We start from the raw sequence: 24,708 nt of genomic DNA, 5'->3' as shown, positions 1-24,708 counted from the left end.
TTCAAAGACCAAAAATACTGTTTTAAAGTAAAGAGCCTTGTCTACTTTCTGGTAAATTTATTAGCACTGTTACCAGACAAATCATGTTGGAAATAATGTCCATGGCACTGAAAGTCTTTCTGTCATGCATCTGTTGGAAAGCCAAATTTAGGACTTTATAAATAGCTCAAGATCACCCTGCTGAAGACATCAGAAGGCTTGGCTCGTCTCTCTGCATGTAAGCTGAATCTATAGTAGGGAATTTTCATCGACGGTAGGAAGAGGTATGGGCCTTAAGTTTTAAATGTTTAGAAGGAGTAGTTCTAAGTCCCAGCTGTGCACCTTTTAGACACACTCAAGTAATTGATAGCAACAGCTTGGCTTTTGTTTTGGGTGGGGGTTTTTTGGGGGGGAGGGGTACATCTGAGAAATATTAAAGGCATTTTAAAGCATTAAAATTGTACTGACAATTAAATTAGAAAATATATTCCAGGGTTGCTTTAAGAATTATTATGTACTTCCATAATTTTATGTGCACATAATTTATAGAAAATGTCACATTTCTAATAAAAAAACCCTAATTTACTAGACTTATTAAAAATAAATCAGATTTTCTTCTAAATTTGGAAACATGAATGATTTGTTAACTAGCAGGAAAGAGAGTTGCTATATGGCATAATTGTTGTGCTAAGTATTTTTGATAAATGAAGCCATCAGGCTCAAGCAGATTGATTTGATTATAGGATATCAATCAGCACTTGTAAATACAAAATGTGTTCTGTGGTGGGGGGTTTTTTTTGGTTTTTTTTTTCAAGAACTCCCAATGAAATACTGATCACATTTTAAAGTTTTTCTTAAAAAGTTGTTCCTGCATGGGTTTACATTTTCTTTGGCTTTATTCGTTGATAGAGTGAGGATGAGAAGTCGCTGGACTACAATTCCCATCATCCATTGCAATTGGCTGATGGCTATGGCTCCTGGCTATGGCTGATGGGATTTGGAGTCCAACAACATCTGGAGGAACTACATGTTCCCTACACCTGATTTAGAGGCCTAGTTGGACATTCTCTAGCCCTCCAGTTGAGCAGATACAGGGCTGGTGGGTGAATCACTCACAACTCTTCCCCACCTCCCTATTGCCCCATTGCACACACAAACACACACACACCCTAAACCTGCTGGTACCATATCAGCAAGAAAACAGGATGACATGGACATTTGCCCCTATTCAGGATGGCAGTCCTTATTTTTTGTTTTGTTTCGTTAAGATGCAATCCCATACCCACTTCCTGGAGGGTAAGCCCTAATTAACTCAGTGGTACTTCTGACTAGAGAGCCACAGCTAAACGGAAAACAAGCGGACTCTATAAGTCCTTCCACCTCCCCTCTCTTAGACAACCTTACAGTCGTACCTTGGTTCTTGAACGTAATCCTTTCCTGAAGTCCATTCGACTTCTGAAAACCAAGGCGTGGCTTCCGATTGGCTGCAGGACCTTCCTGCAGCCAATCAGAAGCTTTGTCAGACGTTCGGCTTCCAAAAAAGTGCGCAAACCGGAACACCTACTTCTGGGTTTGCGGCATTCGGGAGCCAAAATATATGAGTACCAAGGCATTTGAAAACCAAGGTATGATTGTATATCTTATCTGGTGGACCTCAATAGTCTCCTTTCACAAGGGAAGGGCTTGATTCTAGCCAGATGGCACTGATGACAAGTCTTTATTATTGGCTTCATTCTCCTACCTGCAGAATAGGTAAATTCTATTTTCCATTAACTTGTTTAATATTTTTTTAAAGAGTGGGGGAAAGCTCTAAGCTAGCAGCTAGGGCCAGGGACCATCGCCATAAATTGTAGTGCTAAGTTAACTATGAAAAAGTTAATATATACTTTACGGAGTCTACATATAGTAAATTGAATGCCAGTTTCACTAGCATTCCTACAGAGAAAAATACCTCTCTGCTGTGCCCATGATTTTATAGACTTGCTATAGAATGCAGTAGTTTAGCGGCAGCATCATTTGGATTCACTGTAAAATTAACGGAAGAAATGCTTTTAATTCCAGAGAAAACGCCCAGTATATCAGTAAACCTGGATTTCCAGCTTCTTTTCCAAAAGGCACACATATAAAACATTTGCTGAATTTCAGATTACATTGTTGCTAAAGTAACCTGTTTTCCTTCTCTTCAGTATGTCAAACTTTGAGCAATTTGATATAGATTTTTACCAGTCAGATTACATCGCTGAAAACCAAGAGCAAGGTTATAGTGGACCTGAACCCCCTGGAAATGAGTATGGAGGCAAACAGTAAGTGCTTGAAATAGAACAAATTTACTGATTTAATTTTAACATCGCATTTCAATTGCAATTAATAACACAATTTAATTGTTTTTTTCCCTTTTGTTAAAAACATGTTCCAGCCTTGAGAATTTTATGAGGCGTATCAGTTGGCTGCACTTATAATAAAACACAAAACATTAAAATGTATGCTTAGGGTACTTTACAGTCCCTTTACCTAAAAAAAGAAGTAATAACACAGATTTAGAACAAGATCCCACCAATAGTTTTTCCAAATTAATCCCCATGTTTCTTGAACACAGTTGCAGCAATTTTTTACCTTCCTTCCTTCCTTCCTTCCTTCCTTCCTTCCTTCCTTCCTTCCTTCTCTTTCTTTCTTTCTTTCTTTCTTTCTTTCTTTCTTTCTTTCTTTTTGGAAACCTGCTGCCTCCCATTTCATGCATTCTGAGGCCAACAAGACACATTCTCCATTTTCCAAATGCTACAGAAAGCTCATCTTTTTCATGGGCTGGCTCACCTATGAGCCGTGGTGAGGTGGTTGTCTCAGGGCAGCAGGCTCACGGAGAATCGCCGCTGCTGGGTGCTCGCTGCCTCCTCTTGCTCCTCCGCTGCTGCAGCCAGGGTCCCCGACACTCTGCTGGTGGTGGGCCACAGTGTGGGTCATGGCAAGGGACCGTGGCTGCAGCACATGGCACAGCCACAGCAGTGGAGGAGCAAGAGTCCGAGAGCGCCCAGCAGACCAGAGCACTGGGTACCTGGCAGCCATGATGAGGAGCAGGAGGAACTGGCAGGGCACAGTGAGGAGTGAAGCGCACACAGGTTTTACTGAGGGCCTTCTGGTGGTTCCCTCACTGCGAGAAGTGAAGTTACAGGGAATCAGGCAGAGGGCCTTCTCGGTAGTGGCGCCCGCCCTGTGGAACGCCCTCCCATCAGATACTGAGGAAATAAACAACTATCATCATCAATCTTTATTACAGTCCAGAGACCAACAAATTGTTACAAAGCAATATACAATTCATACAGCCTACCTCCAGGTTAAACAAGCGTTTTGTTCAGAATATAGGGATCATTGGTTCTTGCAACCACAGATAAAAACTTGGCCACTGCTAACGTTCTAGCATTTGTCCGGTCTTCCAATAGGAACCTGACACAGTGAGCCTCTGTTTTTCCCGGGAAAGGTACCAGCAAGGGTAATATCAGTTCAGCCCTGGCTTGCTCATATTTTGCACAGTGCAACAAAATATGTTTTATGGAATTGCTGTCTTGAGCACACGAGCAAAGTCTGTCCTGGTAGGGAACTCCTCTCAACCTGCCATCCAACACAGCAGAAGGAAAGACGTTTAGTCTGGCTTTGGTGAAAAGCCTTCATTAGTTTGGTACTGTCAGGTTTTAATGTAAGATGTTAACTTAAAGACATGCCCATATTGTACTCCTACTGCCAGCGGACTACAGACTGCGTGTGATCGAGATCGCAAGTCACTGTGTGCATTATCCCATAATCTTCTGACTTTCAGAAGACATCTGAAGGCAGCTCTCTTTAGGGAAGCTTTTAATATTTGATGAATTATTGTATTTTAATATTTTGCTGGAAGCCACCCTTCTGGCTGGGAAACCCAGCCAGATGGGTGTGGTACAAATAAATTAATCGCTTCTGCACATGCCTAGACGCTTAAAATAGCTTCTGTGCAGGCGTGATTTTCGGCATCTGGGCATGCGCAGATGCGATTTCTGGTGCTCTGGCCCAACCCACAGAGGATCTCCGTGGGAGTGATCCGACCCATGCCCGGGAAGCCTTGCCGACCCCTGGTTAGACCCGATTCATACTTCACTATTTTGAGGAAGATGCCCTTTCACTCCAGTAGCAGTGCTTTTGACTCCCGTTCCCCATGTTGTCTTCCTTTTAGAGGTTGGGCAGTTGCCTCGCCACCCCCAGATGCATTTGCTTCTCCAGAAAGGGCTCCGTCTTCTCAGCAGTACACAGGCCAGATTTTTCAACCGGCGTTTACCTCAGAGTTCCCGCCTAACAACGCTTACCCTGACAGCTTTGATGAAGAACCGCCTTTGCTAGAAGGTACGGAATTAAAACGCTTAATTACACTTTCCTCATGTTCTGGCGGCTTATACGTGGACCAGAATCCCTTAATACTCATCGCAAATTTCTGCGGTGTCAAGGAAGTGATTTATTTTCCTTCCTTATAATATTACTAACAAGAACTTGTCTAAATGAGGGGTGGGACTCGTCTGAGGCTGGGGAAACGACCTGCCTGGAATATTACCCCTTTTCTGGCTTCCCAACAAGAGAAGTCGACATTTCTACACACAACAACGCACAGTGATCCTTCCTAGAGCCGGCCCTGTCATTGGGCAAAGCGTGGCCTCAGGCAGCAGATGCTCAAGGGCTGGGAGTTGTGCCCAGGTAGTGTTAGATGGCAGTGTTGTGTGACCTGCCACTTGACTTGCCCTGCATCCCTTAACCTATTCGGCTGCCCTCAGGTGTGATGGAAGATGCTATCCTGTTAGCAATGTTAAAGCACAGTTCAAATGGCAGTTCCTTTGACTTGTGCTTGTGGATTGATGGCAAGGGAGCATCTTGTCTTTCACTTCCAGCAGTTGAAAATGTTTTTGGCCTGCTCTGAGCCTCTGCACCAGGGGTCAGCAAACTTTTTCAGCAGGGGGCTGGTCCACTGTCCCTCAGACCTTGTGGAGGGCCAGAATATAATTTTTTTGGGGGGGCGGGAATGAATGAATTCCTGTGCCCCACAAATAACCCAGAGATGCATTTTAAACAAAAGCACACATTCTAATGTAAAAACATGCTGATTCTGTTATGTACTGAAGTTCTCAGCCTGGGCCAGCAGGGGGATACTGTAGATAGTTATGCAAATAAGGGATCGAAAGTGATGTTCAGTGACTGGATAGTTTTAGAAAATTGTTACAGTTGCATTGTACTGGAGCTCTATATAAGCAGGCTGACTGAACCCTTCAGTTCAGTTCTGGCATGTGAATAAACAAGAGCCGTTTGAAGAGCTGTTTCTGGCCTGTGAATAAACAAGAGCTGTGTCGTCTGATATGTTCACCCACAACTTAACAGATTCTCAGACCATCTGCGGGCTGGATTTGGAAGGCAATTGGGCCTACACCGCTTGTAGGCCAGAAGCCAGATTTTATTCCATTCCTTGACTCCATTTTGGCAACTTCCTTCATTGTTAAAATTAAGCAGCAGATCACATGTTCTTAATAGACATTTCATAAATGTCCGAAATATCAAACTATAAATTGCAATTAAAACTCCCTTTCTTATAAATGAATAAATGTAAGCAAGAGAAAAGTTTATTGAAGTTTGGTATGTGTTAACTTACCACTCTCTCTCACACACACACGTTTTCAATTGCTCTGCGCCCAGAATAGTAATTTAACTGATCACAGCACAGTCAAAATCCTAGGTGAAAAGTATGTTTAAAAGCAATATTCAATCTTAGGCTATCAAATCAGAAGCTTGGGGGGGGGGGAGAGAGCTTTGTTTAATTTGTTGTCTTGCATTTGTAACACAGACACATGTTTATATTTGAAAGGGCAGCACTACAATTTGCATGGAAAATAAAGGTAATAACTCATTTTTATGGCACATACATCATGTACTTTACTGCCTCTAGATGACAGCATCACAATAAATTTCGTATTCAGATTTCATAGCATTGCCTTTCCCTCTATATTTATATTGCATAATCAGATATCATGTTAAGGTACCTATAATTAATAAACACTTGTTATAATCTTGTTTACATATCTAGTAATAAATTTGCCGGCTTTTTTTTAAAAAAATAAAAGCAGCGTATTCCAAGGCAAAACTTGATAAATTTCCTATAACTATAACATACTATAGATTACCATAACAACATCAACTGTGTTAGATTTAAATAATGAGAAAGGTTAAAAAATATGTACATGAAATACCTAGTGGAATATTTGCATCTCACTCCGATGTACCGGGAACTGTAATTCCCCCCCCCCGAGCTATAATTCCCAGCACCCTTAAACTGCAGTTCTCAGTATTCTTTTTTTGGGGGGGGGAGAGAGCGGGATGTGTTTTGAATGTGCTCTGATTGTGTATTTGCACTCCATAGGACTCCCCTGTTAGAGTCTAGCCTTTTCCCATATATTTAAATAATGCACAGTTTTTATCTCCATTTGATCCCTAAGAGGACAAAAGTGACCCCCAAGTCTATCTACCTGTCTCAGGGGTGGGGAACCTATGGCTCTCTCTGTGTTACTGAACTACAACTCCCATCATTCCAGCTTTCTGGCTATGCCGGCCGGGGCTGATGGGAGTTGAAGTGTGACAGCATCTGGAGAGACACAGATTACCCATCCCTAAACTTATCACGTTTGAAACCTACTCCTTTGAGCAGTCTCCCACAACACAAGAGTCCCCAGATGCCATTTGACTACAAGTTCAGTAGATGCTAACTCCCTGGGTCCCTGGGTGCCAGAGCACACCAAGCCGCATGGCGCCCACAGCCCCTGGCACCCACAGTCACGGGGCCAAGTTGGCACACCTGACAGATGTCAGAGGCTGGACTGAGGAGGAATCGTGGGGACTGCTCCCTGTTCCCTTGAACCTTCCCAAGAACAGGAGGACAGTATAGATTTAGAACAGTGGTTTGCAGAAGGGCACGGTTCAGAGGCTGCAGAGGGGAGAAGCTGGGAAATATCAGGAGAGGAACAGCAGGAAGAAGAAGAACCATCAGGGGAGAGACATCTGACAGACTCAGTGTCTCTGGAAAGCATTCCTGACCACCCCCTCACCCAGGACCAGGCGTGCATTGAGGGTATTAGAACAGAGAGCTCAGAGGAAGAAAGCTCAGATTAGCCAACACAGGGGTGATGTAGAATAGGAGAGACAGAGGGGGTTGGACTTTACTTGGAGCAACGCCATTATCTTAGGGAGACTGCCTTCCTTCATTGCTCTCTGTGAATTATTGAATAAATTGCTTGGTAAGAACTTTTATTGTTTCTCTGCTTATTGGGTGCCACCATGGGAGGATCAGATTCTCCGAAACCTGACAGAAAGTCCCATCACCCCCAGCCAATATGGCCATTGGCCTAGGAGCATAGGAGTTGTAGTCCACACCCAGGGACCCAAGGCTGGGAAGCTTCCTAAGAGGAACTTCCAGGGAGGAACGCAAGTGGCTTAAACGATCTCCAAATTCTATCCTTGCAATCTTATTAGGAAGAGAGACAGTGGCTTGTTCATAGATGGTTCATGAGTTTGCGGGTTCCTCAGTTCTCACTGGACCATGCCTCTCTCCCCCCCCCCCCGTACCTTTGGCACCCAAACTCCACCCCCTTCACAGACCGTTGGACAATTGCCGACATTCTACTGAACAATTCCTCTGCCTGTTGTAGAAATTGCCGTGTGCTGTGCTAGATGCTTTACGATTTTTAATTGTATTTTTATCACTTCTTTTATTTCTTAAATTGTATTTTATTGTATTACAATTTGCAGCCCGCCGGATTCAAATTGTAAAGCAATAAAATACAATGTTAAAATATAAAAAAATAAAATAAGCAATAAAGCACAGTTAAAAGTCACTGTGAATATTTAGTGTGCACATGCTACAGGCCATCAGAATGAAGCTCGCTGACCATGGCTGATCCCACAGACCACGATTTGGGAACCACTGACTGTGAACCACCTTGACTGTGAAAATATCAGAAGCAAAATGCTATTTTTGCTGGGAGCTTGGGTAATTTCACACACTTCTGCCGCCCCTGTTGCTACATATTTTTCCAAGCAAGCTGGCTAGGAGAATTTCTGATCCACCACTGGAGTTGGATAGCAATTAGAAGTACATTTGTAACTTCAGGTTGTTGTTGTTGTTAAATAAGGCTTTCCTAGGTGCCACGGAAAACATGTCTCTTTGTTACAAATGCACAGGCATTTTCCTGGCCTAATAATAATAATAATAATATCTTTATTGTCATTGCCCCCTCTCAGGGACAACGAAATTTACTTGGCTGCTCCATCCACACAAAATCAGAACAACTATAAAAACACTAATTAAAACAATACAATATAATACAGCAAGGAAGATTAGATGACTTTCAAAGTCCAGGTTTCCCATTCAGGGCCGAGATCGCTCTGGAGAAGAAGCTGTTCTTGAGACGGCTCGTTCTTGTCTTCATCGTCCTGTATCTCCGTCCCGACGGCAGGAGCTCAAAGAGACAGTGACCAGGATGCGATGGATCTTTTACTATGTCCAGTGCCTTCCTATGGCACCTTGTGGCATAAATCTGCTCTAAGGTGGAAAGTGGGCAGCCAACAATGCTCTCTGCTGCCTTAACAACTCTGCACAACCCCATCCTGTCCTGGGTAGTACAGCTTCCGTACCACACACATAAGCCATAAGTGAGCACGCTCTCAATCTCAATCTCACCCAAAATGACTGCAAAAAAAGGACCCACTTGCCTCTTTCTCAGAGGCCAGGTGTTGGACAAGAAGATGGAGGGCGATGAGGTTTTGTGAGGGTCTGGTGGGGGCCTTTCAGAGCCCAGGAACCCTTGTTCACTGCCCAATCTAGCCAGCCACTGAATCTAAGCCTACTGTGAAGAATGACTGGATCTGCCTGCTTCTCTCACCATCACCCCCACCAACCCCCCCCCCACACATTTTGCTTAACACAAAGACAGAATGCTTAGACAGGGCTAGAGTGTTTCAACCTCTTTGTGCTTTCTGGGGTTTCTGATGCTTTAAGGCAGCCCTGTGGCTTTGAGAGCAGCCCGATTTGGCATAGGACGCCTTGCAGAATACCCTTTTCAACTCGGAAGAGCCCAGAATCTCTCCAAATTTGCCTGATTCAGCTTAGAATTCATCCAAGCCTTCCCCCCCCCCCGCCCCCGCAAAATAATGCTGAGAGGTTTCCAATGTTTGCAGCTGACAGGCTGCATTCCGCTTGCTGGATCACTAGTAGAACAGGCCTTTTAATAGTATAAGCTTAATATTCATACAATGCTACGTTTGACTGTGTTGTATTTAAAATGCTATGCAGAGAGGTTTGCATTAGTCATGAAGTGTTTGTCTTTAGCAAATGCGGCAAGGAGAGTGTTTAAGGCTAATTGATGGCTCATCCCAGAAACCCAAGCAGAGATCTCTCACAGCAAAAAGATGAAACCTGAGAACTCAGCGTCTTGGTCAATCGCGGGAGCCAGCAGTAGTATCAGAGATAGTGAACAAGCAAGATGGTTCCATAGGATCTCATGAGAGGGAGAGGAAAGTTATTGAACTGTATTAATGACTGAAAAGAAGATCAGACCGCATTCCTTGCTTATTTACGCGCAATGTGTTATTTTGTATTTTGTACTGTTCATTTGTAACTGTTTCAAGACTGTTCTGCAGTAAAGCTATGGAACTCATTATTATGGCGGAGAGCAAATTCATTTCTGCTCTGAACAAGGTCTGGATAAGGGATTCCGTTTGCAATGACTCTGACAAAGCTTATGTTACTGAATCCTGAAAGCCACCTACTCTGAAGCGAGGTGTCCACTACAGCCACTTTCTTGTCTGCCAAAATTAGTGATTGCCTTATGAAAACAATGCAATATCTTCTTGTACAATGGGATTGCACGGGCAGCTCATTAATCAAATAAATAAAAGTAGCATGGATATGGGATGCGGGTGGCACTGTGGGTTAAACCACAGAGCCTAGGACTTGCCGATCAGAAGGTCAGTGGTTCGAATCCCCACGACGGGGTGAGCTCCCATTGCTTGGTCCCTGCTCCTGCCAAACTAGCAGTTCGAAAGCACATCAAAGTGCAAGTAGATAAATAGGTACCACTCCGGCAGGAAGGTAAATGGCATTTCCGTGCGCTGCTCTGGTTCGCCAGAAGTGGCTTAGTCATGCTGGCCATGTGACCCGGAGGTTGTACACCGGCTCCCTCGGCCAGTAGAGTGAGATGAGTGCTGCAACCCCAGAGTCGGGCACGACTGGACCTAATGGTCAGGGGTCCCTTTACCTTTACCTAGCATGGATATAAAGAGCATATCCATCAACATTCGCATTGGAAGATTTCCGATTTCATCCACGTATTGTATCGGGTGCAAGAGAAACAGAGCATGCAGTGAAGGCTGTTGCACCCAGGTCCTGCTTGTGAACTTTCCAGAAGTCTCTGTTGGCTGCTGCAGGAACAAAATGCTGAACTACATGGGTCATTGGCCTGATTCAACAGGGCTATTCCTGTCAGTGATCTGGTTCACATAGTTTTCCTTTGCCTAACTGAGTAATCAATACTTCCAAATTAAGTCTTGGCTACAACGCATGCATCATTAGAATAATTTGCCTACAGCCAACCGACTGTTTTGTTATTCTAAAGCGAGCTATTGCACTGAGGTTTTTCATTTAGGATGATTAACCATTTTGAAACTTCTTCCCCCTCTGTTGCAGAGCTGGGGATCAACTTCGATCACATCTGGCAAAAAACATTAACCGTCCTCAACCCAATGAAGCCAGCAGATGGCAGCATCATGAATGAGACGGACCTGACAGGGCCTATGGTTTTCTGCCTGGCACTTGGAGCGATGCTGCTACTGGTACGGTATAGTGCAAACTGCCGCTGTTCTCATAGCAATATCCTCAGTAGAAAGGCAAACGACTTTGGGCTTTGTAGGGAGAAGGAGCCCGATTAAAAGCCCTAAGGAATTAAAAGTGCCGATTAAAAGCCCGATTAAAAGTGCTAAGGAATGTCGAAAGCAACAGCGACTCATCTGCTAGGAAGCTAGCCTTGTGGCTGCATCCTGATCAAGTGAACTGCTTCTGATCAATGGTCAGGGATGATAGGAGTTCAAGTGCACAGTATCTGGAGAGCCACAAGCTTCCTATCTCTGGGATAGTGGGAAAGGACACCTGAATGCAGCACCTACAGCTATCTAACCAACTTAATTGATGAACTGAAAGCTTTCTCAGCTGCCTTGTGTGGTTGTGCCCTCCCCAGGCACCTTCCATTATATAAAGCGCAACACATTGAACTTGAAATCTTCCGAGCCACTCAGACGTGATGTGGCTGCTGTGCTTCCTGACCTGTTCAAAAAGGGCTTCTTGCAACTGGGAGAGGAAAGTGGCTAAGAGCATCAGAAAATAGGGCTGTCACTATATAGGTACCAACAGGAGAAAAACAACAACCCAACCCATTTTTTAAAAAATAAAAATTAAGTAGTTATCTGAAACGACCTTATTGGGACATTTTCCTTTAAAAGTTGTCAGCAGCGCTTTTGCTTAGAACACTACATGTTGTGCTAATTATGTGATTAATAACAATAATACTGTAGTAACCTGCCCATCTGGCTGGGTTTCGTCAGCCACTCTGGGCGGCTCCCAGCAAAATAATGAAAACACGATAAAACATCAAACTTTGAAAACTTCCCCCTTTTGGGGTATGTATACTTTTGGGGTATGTACCCCAAAAGTGCATGCGGGTGGCGCTGTGGTCTAAACCACTGAGCCTCTTGGGCTTGCCAATCAGAAGGTTGGCGATTTGAATCCACATGATGGGCTGAGTTCTTATTGCTCTGTCCAAGCTCCTGCCAGCCTAGCAGTTCGAAAACATGCCAGTGCAACTAGATAAAAAGGTACCACTTTGGCAGGAAGGTAAACAGTGTTTCTGTGCAATCTGGTTTCCGTCACGGTGTCCCGTTGCGCCAGAAGTGGTTTAGTCATGCTGGCCACATGACCCGGAAAACTGTCTGTGGACAAACGCCTGCTTCCTTGGCCTGAAAGTGAAGTGAGCGCCACAACCCCATAGTCGCCTTTGACTGGACTTAACCGTCCAGGGGTTTAACCTTTCCTTTTTTTGCATGTTAGGATGCCAGGTCATTAGGTTCAGCCAATTTCACACACGGCTGCATGTGAGACTGCTGTGTACAGTGGTACCTCGGGTTACATACGCTTCAGGTTACAGACTCCGCTAACCCAGAAATAGTACCTCGGGTTAAGAACTTTGCTTCAGGATGAGAACAAAAATTGTGCTCCAGCGGTGTGGTGGCAGGGGGGAGCCCCATTAGCTAAAGTGGTGCTTCAGGTTAAGAACAGTTTCAGGTTAAGAACGGACCTCCGGAACGAATTAAGTACTTAACCAGAGGTACCACTGTATATGTGTGTGATTCTGCCTTAACTGCCCTCCACGGGGGCTTAAGATGGGAGAGAAAAGGAGGCAGAAATGTAGCCTGGCCTGTCTTGTTTTAGAACTCATTGGCGCATGTTGACTCTCTGCGCCTGCCAAAGAGGGAGACTTTTGTCCGTGATTCTGCCTCTGGCTTACCAGCATCTGATGACTTCTGCTTTCTGATTCACTCGGGGCCTGACCCTGCTAAGGTGCCAGAACATTTGAAACAAAAAGTTGGCAACTCTTTTAAACAGCTGCTGGATCAGCACCAATTAGCAGGTAATAATGTTCATTCCCATGTGATGAAAACCTTCAGTGTGCTGAGTTCTGGAGATCAAGCTGTTGTTAAAGCCCAGAGACCAGGCTGCATTTTTTCCTCCTCATTAAGCAAAGGGATGGAGTAGAATGAGAGGAGCCAACTTAGTTCTTTCCAGTTGTCATTGGACCTCCAACTCTTTTTGGCCCCAGACAGTGTGGACCAGTGGTCAGGGATGATGGGAGCTGTAGCCAAACCATCTCTGGAAGGTAGGACATTTGCTACCCCTGGAGTCGAAGACATAGTGGTTGCACCCATTGAAAAATGTATGCATCGTCCAAGTAATGGCTATTACTTGTTGCATCTACCATATAGAAAATAAACCAAAGAAAGTTGATACACCTGTAGGACCTTCAAGTCTTTTTGGTACTGAAAGTGCACTTTTGAACTCTGTATCCTAGCCATGCACAAACTGGAGTCATTTCACAAACCCATGTGACATGATGGTTGTAACCTTGTTGAAGGAACAGAACTACAATGTGGCATTTTTCACCCCACCAATTGGCACACCTTACCAGCAGGTTGAGTTTATAGCGCACGGGTGAGGGCCTGTTTTCATTTAGATGCAATAATAATAATAATAATAATAATAATAATAATAATAATAATAATTTATTTATACCCCGCCCATCTGGCTGGGTTTCCCTAGCCACTCTAGGCAGCTTCCAACAAAATATTAAAAATACATTAAAATATCAGTCATTAAAAACTTCCCTAAACAGGGCTGCTTTCAGATGTCTTGTTAGTCAGATAGTTGTTTATTTCCTTGACATCTGATGAGAGGGCATTCCGCAGGGCGGGCGCCACTACCAAGAAGGCCCTCTGCCTGGTTCCCTGTAACTTTGCTTCTCGCAGCCAGAAGGCCCATTTCCGCTGCAGTTTTCTTTTGTCTGTTTTGGTCAGCCTTGCCAAATTCCACCTGAGCGCCCCATGTAGAGAACTGGTTGCATGAATGATTATGGCACTCCTAGAAATGAGTCCACATTTACCTTTTTTTTTTTTTACATGTGGCTGAGAGCATTCAGAAATTTACCGGGAGGGTAGTGTCATTATGCAGTCTAGTCACTAGGTGGCACTGGACTTAGATGTAGCTGTGTGGAGTTTCCTGTCCTCCGTTTACAAAACGAAAGCATAGTTGGCTACCTTTCTGACTGGTATGTCCTTTAAGCCTTCCATGACACCAACCGTTGTATGGTGCTGGCATTCATGTGGTGGTTTGGTTATATAAATTGGCATAGGCTGGCTAGGAATTACTGGTGGTGTTGTTGTTGTTTAGTCATTTAGTCGTGTCTGACTCTTCGTGACCCCATGGACCAGAGCACGCCAGGCACTCCTGTCTTCCACTGCCTCCCGCAGTTTGGTCAAACTCATGCTGGTAGCTTCGAGAACACTGTCCAACCATCTTGTCCTCTGTCGTCCCCTTCTCCTTGTGCCCTCAATCTTCCGCAACATCAGGGTCTTTTCCAGGGAGTCTTCTCTTCTCATGAGGTGGCCAAAGTACTGGAGCCTCAGCTTCAGGATCTGTCCTTCCAGTGAGCACTCAGGGCTGATTCCCTTGAGAATGGATAGGTTTGATCTTCTTGCAGTCCATGGGACTCTCAAGAGTCTCCTCCAGCACCATAATTCAAAAGCATCAATTCTTCAGCGATCAGCCTTCTTTATGGTCCAGCTCTCACTTCCGTACATCACTAGTGGGAAAACCATAGCTTTAACTATACGGACCTTTGTTGGCAAGGTGATGTCTTTGCTTTTTAAGATGCTGTCTAGGTTTATCATATGCAAAAAGACTGAGGTAAATCAGCTCGAAGAAAACCTGCCATCTACAGCATTGCCACTCCTCCCAGGAATACTGCTGCTACTGCTGCTGAAGAAGCTATCGTCTATGGTATATATTGCAAAGCCAGCAAGAAGGGAATTAGTAGCAATACAAGAAGAAACAAACCACCCTAAGGAGGACAGTCACATGTACCATAGGGGAAAGGGCTATAGCTCAATAGTAGAGCACTTGTTTTCAATGCAGAAGGTCCCAAATATCCGGGTAGGTCTGGGAGATCCCTCTTTGTGAAACTGTGGAGAGCCACTACCAATCAATGTAGACAATACTAAGCTAGATCAAACAGCTTCCTTTGTTCCAGAATTGTGAATACTGGTGAACACAGATAAAGGGACAAAGACGAAGATCCTTGTACCGTCACACCATTAAGAATGGCCTTGTTTAGTCCTTTAGTCGTGCCCGACACTTCGTGACCCCATGGACCAGAGCATGCCAGGCACTTCTGTCTTCCACTGCCTCCCGCAGTTTGGTCAAACTCATGCTGGTAGCTTCGAGAACACTGTCCAACCAAAGTATTGGAGCCTCAGCTTCACGATCTGTCCTTCCAGTGAGCACTCAGGGCTGATTTCCTTCAGAATGGCCTTAGCAGTTCTCAACCTGTGGGTCCCCAGATGTTGTTGGACTACAACTCCCATCATCCCTGAGCTCTGGCCTTGCTAGCTAGGGGTGATGGGAGTTGTAGTTCAACAACATCTGGGGACCCACAGGTTGAGAAAGGCTGCGGCTTAGGTTGTATCTACCCCTGCAGGGACTCAGCTGGATTGGTCCATTATAACGTTAAAAATGTGTTATAAAAATGTGCCACCAGAAGGCGCTGTGGAGCAGTGATCAATCATCAATGGCAAAATGCATTGGGAGCTACCGTATATTTTTAAATAACTTTTTAACAGCGTTTTTCATACCACTGTAGATCCTGCCCAGATGTGTGGAACCTTTGGCCCTCCAGATGCTGATGAACTACAACTTCCATCATTCCTGGCCATTGGCCATACCTGCAGGGGTTGATGGGAGTTGTAGTTCAGCAACTTCTGGCGGACCAAAGGTTCGCCACACTTGTTCTACCACCTGAAACAGAGACCTAAAAGACAATGAGCAGCCTTGAGCAGTTGGTGCGCTGGGACTGAATGACATTCAGATTTCCAGGTTTCTGGTTTCTGTGTCAATTTCTGGCAAAATCTCTCTCAGAGAGGCTTGAACATATTCCTTCTTGGTCTGTATTTCAGGCAGTTTGGGGGATGGCAAGTATTTCTGGGCCAAAGTTGCCATCTGTGGGCTAAGTCATAAAAGGTTAGATCTGAGAAAATAATGTGTGTTCTGTGTACATAAACCTCATCAGAACTATTAAGTTCCAAAGCAGTTAATTCCCCCACCCCACAAACAAGCATCTAATGAAAGTCAAGGAGATAGAAACGCATGTGGGACATGGGAAACGGGAAGATAATTTGACTTGATCTGTTCCAGCTTCATTTCCCTCCTGTCCTCCCCAACTACCCCCTTCCCTTTCTTATTGCACCAAAACCTCCCTCCTCCGCCAAGCAGTATATCAAAGAGAGTTTTCATTTAGCCGCTATCTTGCTGTCTTCTGCCTCTGGCACAAGCAATTTGTTAATCTTAGATTAAGCTGCTAAGTATGGCTGTGTCAATTAATCAAACGCTCTGGAACAAACAAGTTAAAATATTAGCTGATTATTGCTGGCATTGTGTTTATGCGCGGCATCTGCAGGAAATATTGCAGATCAAACCTCCCTGCCCAAATTGAAAATGCTAAACCTATTGAAAACCTTTAATGACAGTCGAGGTTGTTGATAGTAATCTGTTACACTAATGGCATTATATACCCATAGTATGTCAGCAGCAGTCGGGGGAGTGCTGGAAATATGAGTGTTGGAAAAGCCAGTGGCCCGTTAATTCTCTTTCAGAGATAAAAGTGTCTTCTCAAATTGCCACGACAGTCCTTGTTACGGAGTCGATAGCTATTAACACGCTGTCCCATGTGGGTCTCCTCACGCGTCAGTCCCATTGAGTTCTATGGGAATTAATCCCAGGTAAGGCGGGTGGCGCTGTGGATTAAACCACAGAGCCTGGGACTTGCCGATCAGAAGGTTGGCGGTTCGAATCCCTGTGACGGGGTGAGCTCCCGTTGCTCAGTCCCTGCTCTTGCCAACCTAGCAGTTCGAAAGCACCTCAAAGTGCAAGTAAATAGGTACCGCTCCGGCGGGAAGGTAAACGGCGGTTCTGTGTGCTGCTCTGGCTCGCCAGAAGCGGTTTAGTCATGCTGGCCAGCGTGACTAAGCTGCTTCTGGCGAACCAGAGCAGCACACGAAAATGCTGTTTACCTTCCCACCAGAGTGGTACCTATTTATCTACTTGCACTTTGAGGTGCTTTCGAACTGCTAGGTTGGCAGGAGCAGGGACCGAGCAATGGGAGCTCACCCCATCGCGGGGATTCGAACCGCCGACCTTCTGATCGGCAAGTCCTAGGCTCTGTGGTTTAACCCACAGCGCCACCCGCTGGGAAGCTTAGCTAATAATAATAACAATGATTATTATTCTTAATGATGTTGTGTCAAATGAAACGTTGCCCCACATTTTCCAGCACATTTCCCTCATAATCAATGCATCTCTGCATCCTTAAGGATGCATCTCATCTGTCCCTTTTTTAAGGCGGGATTCAATCACATAACAGCAAATTCTACCCCCATTGCCTCCATGGCTTGGCAGAAAGGAAGACCCTCCACTTCTTTTCCAGCTGATCTACCATTTGTATGGTGATCCCCTCCTCTCTTTCTTCATTTCTACAGGCCGGAAAAGTCCACTTTGGCTACGTTTACGGCATGAGTGCTATTGGTTGCACAGCAATTCATGCTTTGCTCAGCCTGATGAGCCTCACAAGTGTTTCCTATGGCTGTGTGGCGAGTGTACTAGGCTACTGCCTGCTGCCCATGGTGATCCTATCAACCTACGCGGTCTTTTTCTCCTTACAGTAAGTATGAAGTTTCATCTCAAATGCTGGCAGGTTGCTTTGAATAATAAGGAAGGGGTAATCTGAGCTTCATTGAGACAGAGGACACCAGGAAATAACAAGAAAGGATAAGAGAAGCAATGGGGGAAACAGAGAGTTATGGGAGTTGCTTTGCTGGATCTGTTAAGTTAACATGCTTTTTTCCAATTGCGGACAGCCAAATTTATTCTAGATACTCAGATCATGGTAGTGACAGGTACCCTCTAGGGCCTGGCAATACAGAGAGCCAGTGCGGTGTAGTGGTTAAGAGCAGTGGTCTTGTAATCTGGTGAACTGGGTTCGCTTCCCCGCTCCTCCACATGCAGCTGCTGGGTGACCTTGGGCCAGTCACACTTCTCTGAAGTCTCTCAGCCCCACTCACCTCACAGAATGTTTGTTGTGGGGGAGGAAGGGAAAGGAGAATGTTAGCTGCTTTGAGACTCCTTAAGGTAGTGAGAAAGCAGGACATGAAATCCAAACTCTTCTTCTTCTTCTACCTTGGGTTACAGACGCTTCGGGATACAGAAGCTTCAGGTTACAGACTCCGCCAACCCATAAATTGTACCTCGGGTTAAGAACTTTGCTTCAGGATGAGAACAGAAATAGTGCGGCGGTGGCACGGCAGCAGCGGGAGGCCCCATTGGCTAAAGTGGTACCTCAGGTTAAGAACAGTTTCAGGTTAAGAACGGACCTCCAGAACGAATTAAGTTCTTATCCCGAGGTACTACTGTATTGATTTTTAACACCATGATATATCACCAGCTAAACATCACAATATAAGGATATATCATGGTGTCTGAAATAAGGATGGAGCTATGTAGAGGCATTGGCTGGCTTCACAGTTTTTCCTGCATTGTGATTTTTGCACAGCACACACACACAACAGGCTTTGTGATACACTGGTACCTTGGTTGTAAAACGTCTTGGCTCCCGAACAAATCGGCTCCTGAATGCTGCAAATGCAGGAGTGTTCCGGTTTGTGGACATTTTTTGAAAGCTGAATGTCCGACGCAGCTTCCGATTGAGTGCATGAAGCTTCTGCAGCCAGTCAGAAGCCACGCCTCAGTTTTCGAATGGTTTCGGGAGTCAAAGGGACGCCCAGAATGGATTAAGTTCGAGAACCAAGGTGCCACTGTATATGCCAGATCAAAAATTATGAAACCAATATAACAATATGGATTTCAAACTGGTTTTGGACAATAACGCCCAGCCCTAGTACCCTCTGTTGCCTCTTCCCAGCACACAATGTGGTACACTGCCTCTGTAAAGGAAGGTTTAATTTTGCTTACACAACCAACAGATGAGCCAGGTAATTATATCTGGCTTGTATCACCTGTTCAGGGCTCTGGCCCAGGTTAGGATAGGATTATGGGGAATGTTTTGCTAGTAACCACCTGCTTTCCTCCAACCCTAATCAATGATGGAACAGTGGGAGCTGCAAAAGCAGCTCTGGATCAACTGCAGCCAGGAAATGGAACAGAAAAAAATCCCGTTGATTCATTTTACAAAGCAGCAGTTGCATCTAAATACATTTTGCTGCTGCTGGACTTGGTTGTTGTTGCTTCTTTATCGTACTGAGTTTCCGCCTTACTCCACTGAGCAGCTAAAGTCTGTCCTGGCAACAATCCATATACTAAAGCATTCTTCTTCCCTTATTATGGCAAACAGTGGTTTCACCATTAATTCTGTCTTGTCATTGGGTTGCCATATGTCCTCTTTTTCCAGGACACGTCCTCTTTTTCCTGGGTAGAGTCATCATAGCGATTCATAGTTAAAAGGAGAAGCCGGCAAATGTGTTCTCTTTTTTGCTCTTCAAAACATGGCAACCCTAGCAGTCTCTACAGCAGTAGGCAGGGTTAATTGGTTAACTATGTAATCATTGTTATGTATAAAGCACTGCGTGTGTATTTTTAAAAACACCAGCAGCAAAATGGGCTTACTCTGGAGAATTGCCAGACTTCATAACAGACCTGTTGCCCATTTTAGAAAATGGCCAAATAAAATGTCCAGTGAACCCATCACAATTTAAACTATAAAATCCCTATGGCTCCCCCCCCTCCTTGTATGTCATGTTCCATGAACATCAGAATTAGGAAACTGGATCTAGCTCGCTAGCTTTTCTCCCCCAGCCTGAATGGACCAAGTTTGACAAGTGGGTGGGACCACTCTCCTGTCAATCACCTGATGTCACAATGTCAGGTGACCCATTTTTGCCTGTGCAGATTAAGAATCAAGAGTTTGGGTGTAGAGCAGGTGGGCGTGGCTTGGTTGAAATGGTCTCACAGGACAAACTGGGAGATATGGTGGTTCTAATTGGGGTCATGTAACAGAAGTTCCGCGCCTCTGATGTACATAGATATATAAAGGTAAAGGGACCCCTGACCATTAGGTCCAGTCATGACCAACTCTGGGGTTGCGGTGCTCATCTCGCTTTTTTGGCCGAGAGACCCAGCGTACAGCTTCTGGGTCATGTGGTCACTAAGTGGACTAAGCCACTTCTGGCGAACCAGAGCAGCGCACGGAAACGCCGTTTACCTTCCCGCCGGAGCGGTACCTATTTATCTACTTGCACTGTGTGCTTTCAAACTGCTAGGTTGTCAGGAGCAGGGACCGAGCAACGGGAGCTTACCCCGTTGTGGGGATTCAAACCACCGACCTTCTGATCGGCAAGTCCTATGCTCTGTGGTTTAACCCACAGCGCCACCCGCGTCCCTCATAGATATATAGGTATAGATATATAAAGTAAGATAGGCAATGAAATAGCACCTTGCATCTTTAGGCTCAACTCTCCTGTGAGCAGGAGGGGAAGAAAAAGCAATGAAGAGAAACTGGCATTGGCACCATTCCTATCTATGGTGGCTTCTCTGTCAGCTGACACATCACCTGTGTCCCTCACTGCAAAATATTTAAGGGCCCGAATAGACTTTTCCTTAAAAGTGTTATTTGTTTTCCGGGATGGGGGGGTAAGGGCAGGGACAGGGGTGAGGGGCGACTGGTAGGGAAGAGAGAGACAAAGGGAAGCCAACAGGTTGTGTATCTCAAGAGAGCTATATTTTGGAGACAGAGAAGAACAGTAATGGAGGACCAAAAAAAATGGTTAGTGACTGGAAATGAATTCTTTATCATTTTCGTTTTCCCTTCCTTTGTTTCCTCAAGCTGCCGATTAGATACTGATGAAATTGCTGTAAGCTGCAATGAGGAAAAGGGGATACCACGTACACTGGTACCTCAGGTTAAGTACTTAATTCATTTCGGAGGTCCGTACTTAACCTGAAACTGTTCTTAACCTGAAGCACCACTTTAGCTAATGGGGCCTCCTGCTGCTGCCGCGCCGCCGGAGCCCGATTTCTGTTCTTATTCTGAAGCAAAGTTCTTAACCTGAAGCACTATTTCTGGGTTAGTGGAGTCTTTAACCTGAAGCATATGTAACCTGAAGTGTATGTAACCTGAGGTACCACTGTAAATATAAGAACAAACAAATAGCTTGTTCCTGTAACAAGCTAACATAGTAGGCATATGATTATGACAGGATTCGGCCACTTCATTCATCATTCCCTCTGTCCGGAGAAAAGCGCCAACTGTTTCTCTGCAGAGGGTGGGGGGCAGCAGTGGCACGAGTGAATTCGCAGACCCTTCGCTAAGCTGCCACTTCCAGCTCCCTCCACAAGTCAGTCAAATTGATACAAAGCCGGCATCAGTTTGCAGGGCGGATGTGCCCGTTGCCCTAGATTGCACAGTGCAAATATTACATCATGCACACATTTCTCTTTATCTGCTGCCAGCTTCTGGTTCGCTGCGGGATGAAAATGCTGCGGTTGTTTGTCTTACCATCCTAACAAACGAGATAGCAGCTGACTAATTTACTACTTGCTGCTTAGTCTTTTAAAGCTGCAAATTATGAAGCTGTTTTTCATCCGAAATGAAAAATGCCCTCCTGCCTGCTCCCCTCATCTTCTGTTTGTTTGGCTTGATGTTATATTGTCTTTGCCACTGGCCCTTGGCTATCAATGCATCCCTGATTAGGAAGGCTCTTAAAGTGTTTTTATTCTGCTCTTATTAACCAGTAGGGTTTTGTTTTTTTATGTTCTTGCAGGGGGTTTCTCGGAACTCTGTTAGCTCTCCTCATTATTGGATGGTGCAGCCTCTCAGCCTCCAAAATATTCACTTCTGCCTTGTCGATGGAAGGCCAGCAGTTTCTGGTTGCCTACCCCTGTGCTTTGCTCTATGGTCTCTTTGCACTCATGGCTATCTTCTGAGCTTTGGTGTCCAGGCAGACTGTGCTATCTTATCTCTACGTTGGACTGCAAAATCAGAACCATCTACAGATCTTTTTGAACGATTTAGAGGCTCATGGTTTAGGGCTCGAATTCAGCCTGGAAAGCTTGCTGTATTGAGGGGCACCAGCTTCTGGGGATTGAGCCTTTTTGCCCCCCCCCCCAATATTTTGGGGGTGAGGGCCAGCCCCCCAATGTCTAAAAAGTACAAAGGCAAACCGTGAAGCTGAGTGTGGTATGGCTCTAGTGGCCAGCTCCTTTTCTTCCATCATTTCATTTTCATTTTACTTTTAATTTGTATACAGTGTAACCTTGGTTTACATACGTTTCAGGTTACATATGCTTCAGGTTACAGACTCCACTAACCCAGAAATAGTACCTCGGGTTAAGAACTTTGCTTCAGGATGAGAACAGAAATTGCGTGGCAGCGGCGTGGCAGCAGCAGGAGGCCCCATTTGCTAAAGTGGTACTTCAGGTTAAGAACAGTTTCAGATTAAGAACGGACCTCCGGAATGAATTAAGTATGTAACCATAGGTACCACTGTACCACCCTTCTATATTTCTATATACAAGGTGGTTTATGGCAACAAAATATACAGCAAAGAACACACACCTCATCATAATCTGATCCAATACAAAAAGTCATAATAAAAACGAAACTTTAAAATGGAACAACTTATATCAAATAAAGTAATTTTCAAAAAAAACCTAACAGAATATAATAGGAAAAAATGAAATTTAAGTCTCAAAACATCAGCAAATAATAATTAAGCAGAAATTCACTCTTAACAGTTACAATAAATAATGACTAAAGTATGATAAATAAAAACAACTGCAAGTCACAGTGCATAAAATACCACAATACATACAAAATCCTGTAAAAGGGTCAAATTGAGAAACAATTTGATTGTTTCCTTCCCACAGAGGGGAAGGAGCATCAAAGCAGTCTCACCCCAGTGGCAGTGCTGCCAGCCATTGAAACAGCATGGCCGCTGCATTTGGCTCCGCCCCCAGCTCCTCCCAGCATTCTGATGTCACGCATGCAACAATGCCCGCCCCCAATCACCCTCACAAACTGGCCCCTCTGCTGTATTGTGAATTGAGCCTTGTTTTCTCCAGAAGTTTGCCCTTGGCTCAGAATATAATACGTTATTCTGACGAGGTTGCTTTGAAGGAAAACGTACATCAAGGTCTTTTACGTTAACCTCTTAACTCCCAGTGAAATGTCTGTTGGTTGCAATGAAGTATGTGCCCGAACACTTAACCCTTCTCTCTTTTACTGGGTGAATAATTGCTCTGTTCGGGCCAATTATCTTCATTTGTTTCTTGCAAACCTTTTATATATTTCCACTCCCACTTCTAGATCTGGAACCTGCTCCTGGATTTGTTTGTTTTGAGGTGGGGAGGGTTTTGAATTTCTAGCTGGTTTTCAGCCATGGCTGACGCTAGGAATTACATTTTCCAGGAGACTATGTGATCATCCACTTACACATAGCACTGTCACCACACCGTCATTTCCCAGTGGGAGAGAATTCTCAGAAAGCAGACAACAGTCCCGTCCCCCCACAAAAAACTTACTAATTACCAGGCCAATTCAGAATTGAGTTGAGCATTCACTCACTGGCTATCTCGCTCATTCAACTCTTCATGATCATAATATCGATCTGAGGAACAGAATGTATAGAGTTTGGGGTGAGGGGTGGAGAGAAAGAATTGTGTCACGTTAAACCCTCTTTATTATGTAATCATTTTTTAAATTAAAAAATGGATAAGCAAAGACGGTATTCTTTGAAACCTCTGTAGTGATTGGCTAATATTATGATGAACATGAGCCCTCTCAAGCCATTGGCTGAACTGCTTGAGTGTTACAGAATGTTTGTGACCATTCCAAATACTCAGAATTAAGTGAGGAGAGGGAACTGCCAGCAGACAGTGTCTAGGGACATATTGGTCTATGAAGTTAATGGAAAGGGATTCTGCAATAAGAGTAACACTTACATCAGCTACTATACCATGCCTGGCTGTGCACATATTCCTATTTTACTCTGCCATCCAGTGCATTCCCACAGCTGGCATTAGCAACAATCCATATCTTTTCATCGATATCTGTGATGTTAGCCACAGTCTATATCCAGCCTGTCATTTCTTAAGAATTACAGTCGTACCTCAGAAGTCAAATGGAATCCATTCTGGAAGTCCGTTCAACTTCCCAAACATTCAGAAACCAAGGCACGGCTTCCGATTGGAACCTGTGGAACCTGCGTTGGACGTTTGGGTTCCAAAGAACATTCGCAAACCGGAACACTCACTTCCAGGTTTGCGGTGTTCTGGAGCCAAAATGTTCGACTCGCAAGGCATTTGACCTCCAAGGTACGAGTGTACTATATTTTAATGCATCTCACCCCAAAACCAGCTTCGAGTTGAATTAAGAAAAAAGGACAACCTAGCTGCATTTTAAGCTAGTAAGGTGTACACAGCTTGTGTTGTGAATATTGTCTGGGTTTGAGAGTAGTATGTGAATAGTATACCCTGTGAGCATTTTCTATAAATCAGTACACAGGGTAAGTGTGTGTACGTGAATAAGACAGTGTATGAGAGAGTGAAGAGGGAATGGGCAATGAAAAAGATTCTGCATACAGGAAAATTATGCATTAATTTTTGGAGCTATCTACTTCTGTATTCACATCTAAATGTTTTCTGCTCTTCCCCTACCTAGCATGCATTAAATCCCATTACTGAAATTAGATTATATGATTTACATTTTATTTGTTTAATGGATGAAAATGAAATAAAACCAGGAAGGGGATGTTAATAATTACACAGGGAAAGCATTAAGCTGTAAATGTTTGCTTTTA

General features: G+C 44.5%; 1 protein-coding gene across 2 annotated transcripts; it reads left to right on the top strand.

Moving 5' to 3' along the window:
• Window positions 1-123: 123 nt before the first annotated feature.
• YIPF7 (Yip1 domain family member 7) lies at window positions 124-24,597 on the top strand. Of its 2 annotated transcripts, none has more exons than XM_079989853.1 (6): window positions 124-217; window positions 2,166-2,282; window positions 4,178-4,344; window positions 10,715-10,860; window positions 17,380-17,561; window positions 21,673-24,597. In XM_079989853.1, the coding sequence occupies exons 2-6, from the start codon at window positions 2,167-2,169 to the stop codon at window positions 21,833-21,835; spliced, it is 774 nt and encodes a 257-aa protein (XP_079845979.1). In that variant the 5' UTR covers window positions 124-217; window position 2,166; the 3' UTR covers window positions 21,836-24,597. The 2 variants fall into 2 exon arrangements, with proteins under 2 accessions (XP_079845979.1, XP_079845978.1); XM_079989852.1 differs by having other exon boundaries at window positions 166-263.
• Window positions 24,598-24,708: the final 111 nt, after the last annotated feature.

This window comes from Podarcis cretensis (genome assembly GCF_951804945.1).
Source record: "Podarcis cretensis genome assembly, chromosome: 9".
NCBI classification, from domain to species: Eukaryota; Metazoa; Chordata; class Lepidosauria; order Squamata; family Lacertidae; genus Podarcis; species Podarcis cretensis.
The sequence above is the reverse complement of the archived record's forward strand: the minus strand, read 5'-3'. Positions and strand labels throughout refer to the sequence as shown.

What these genes read in the sequence shown, in the direction of transcription:
- YIPF7 (XM_079989853.1), top strand. Translation starts at nt 2,167, where the DNA reads ATGTCAAACTTTGAGCAATTTGATATAGATTTTTACCAGTCAGATTAC. An exon ending in TTGGAGCGATGCTGCTACTG is followed by an intron (nt 10,861 to 17,379) that starts GTACGGTATAGT and finishes TCATTTCTACAG; the next exon opens with GCCGGAAAAGTCCACTTTGG. An exon ending in GCGGTCTTTTTCTCCTTACA is followed by an intron (nt 17,562 to 21,672) that starts GTAAGTATGAAG and finishes ATGTTCTTGCAG; the next exon opens with GGGGTTTCTCGGAACTCTGT.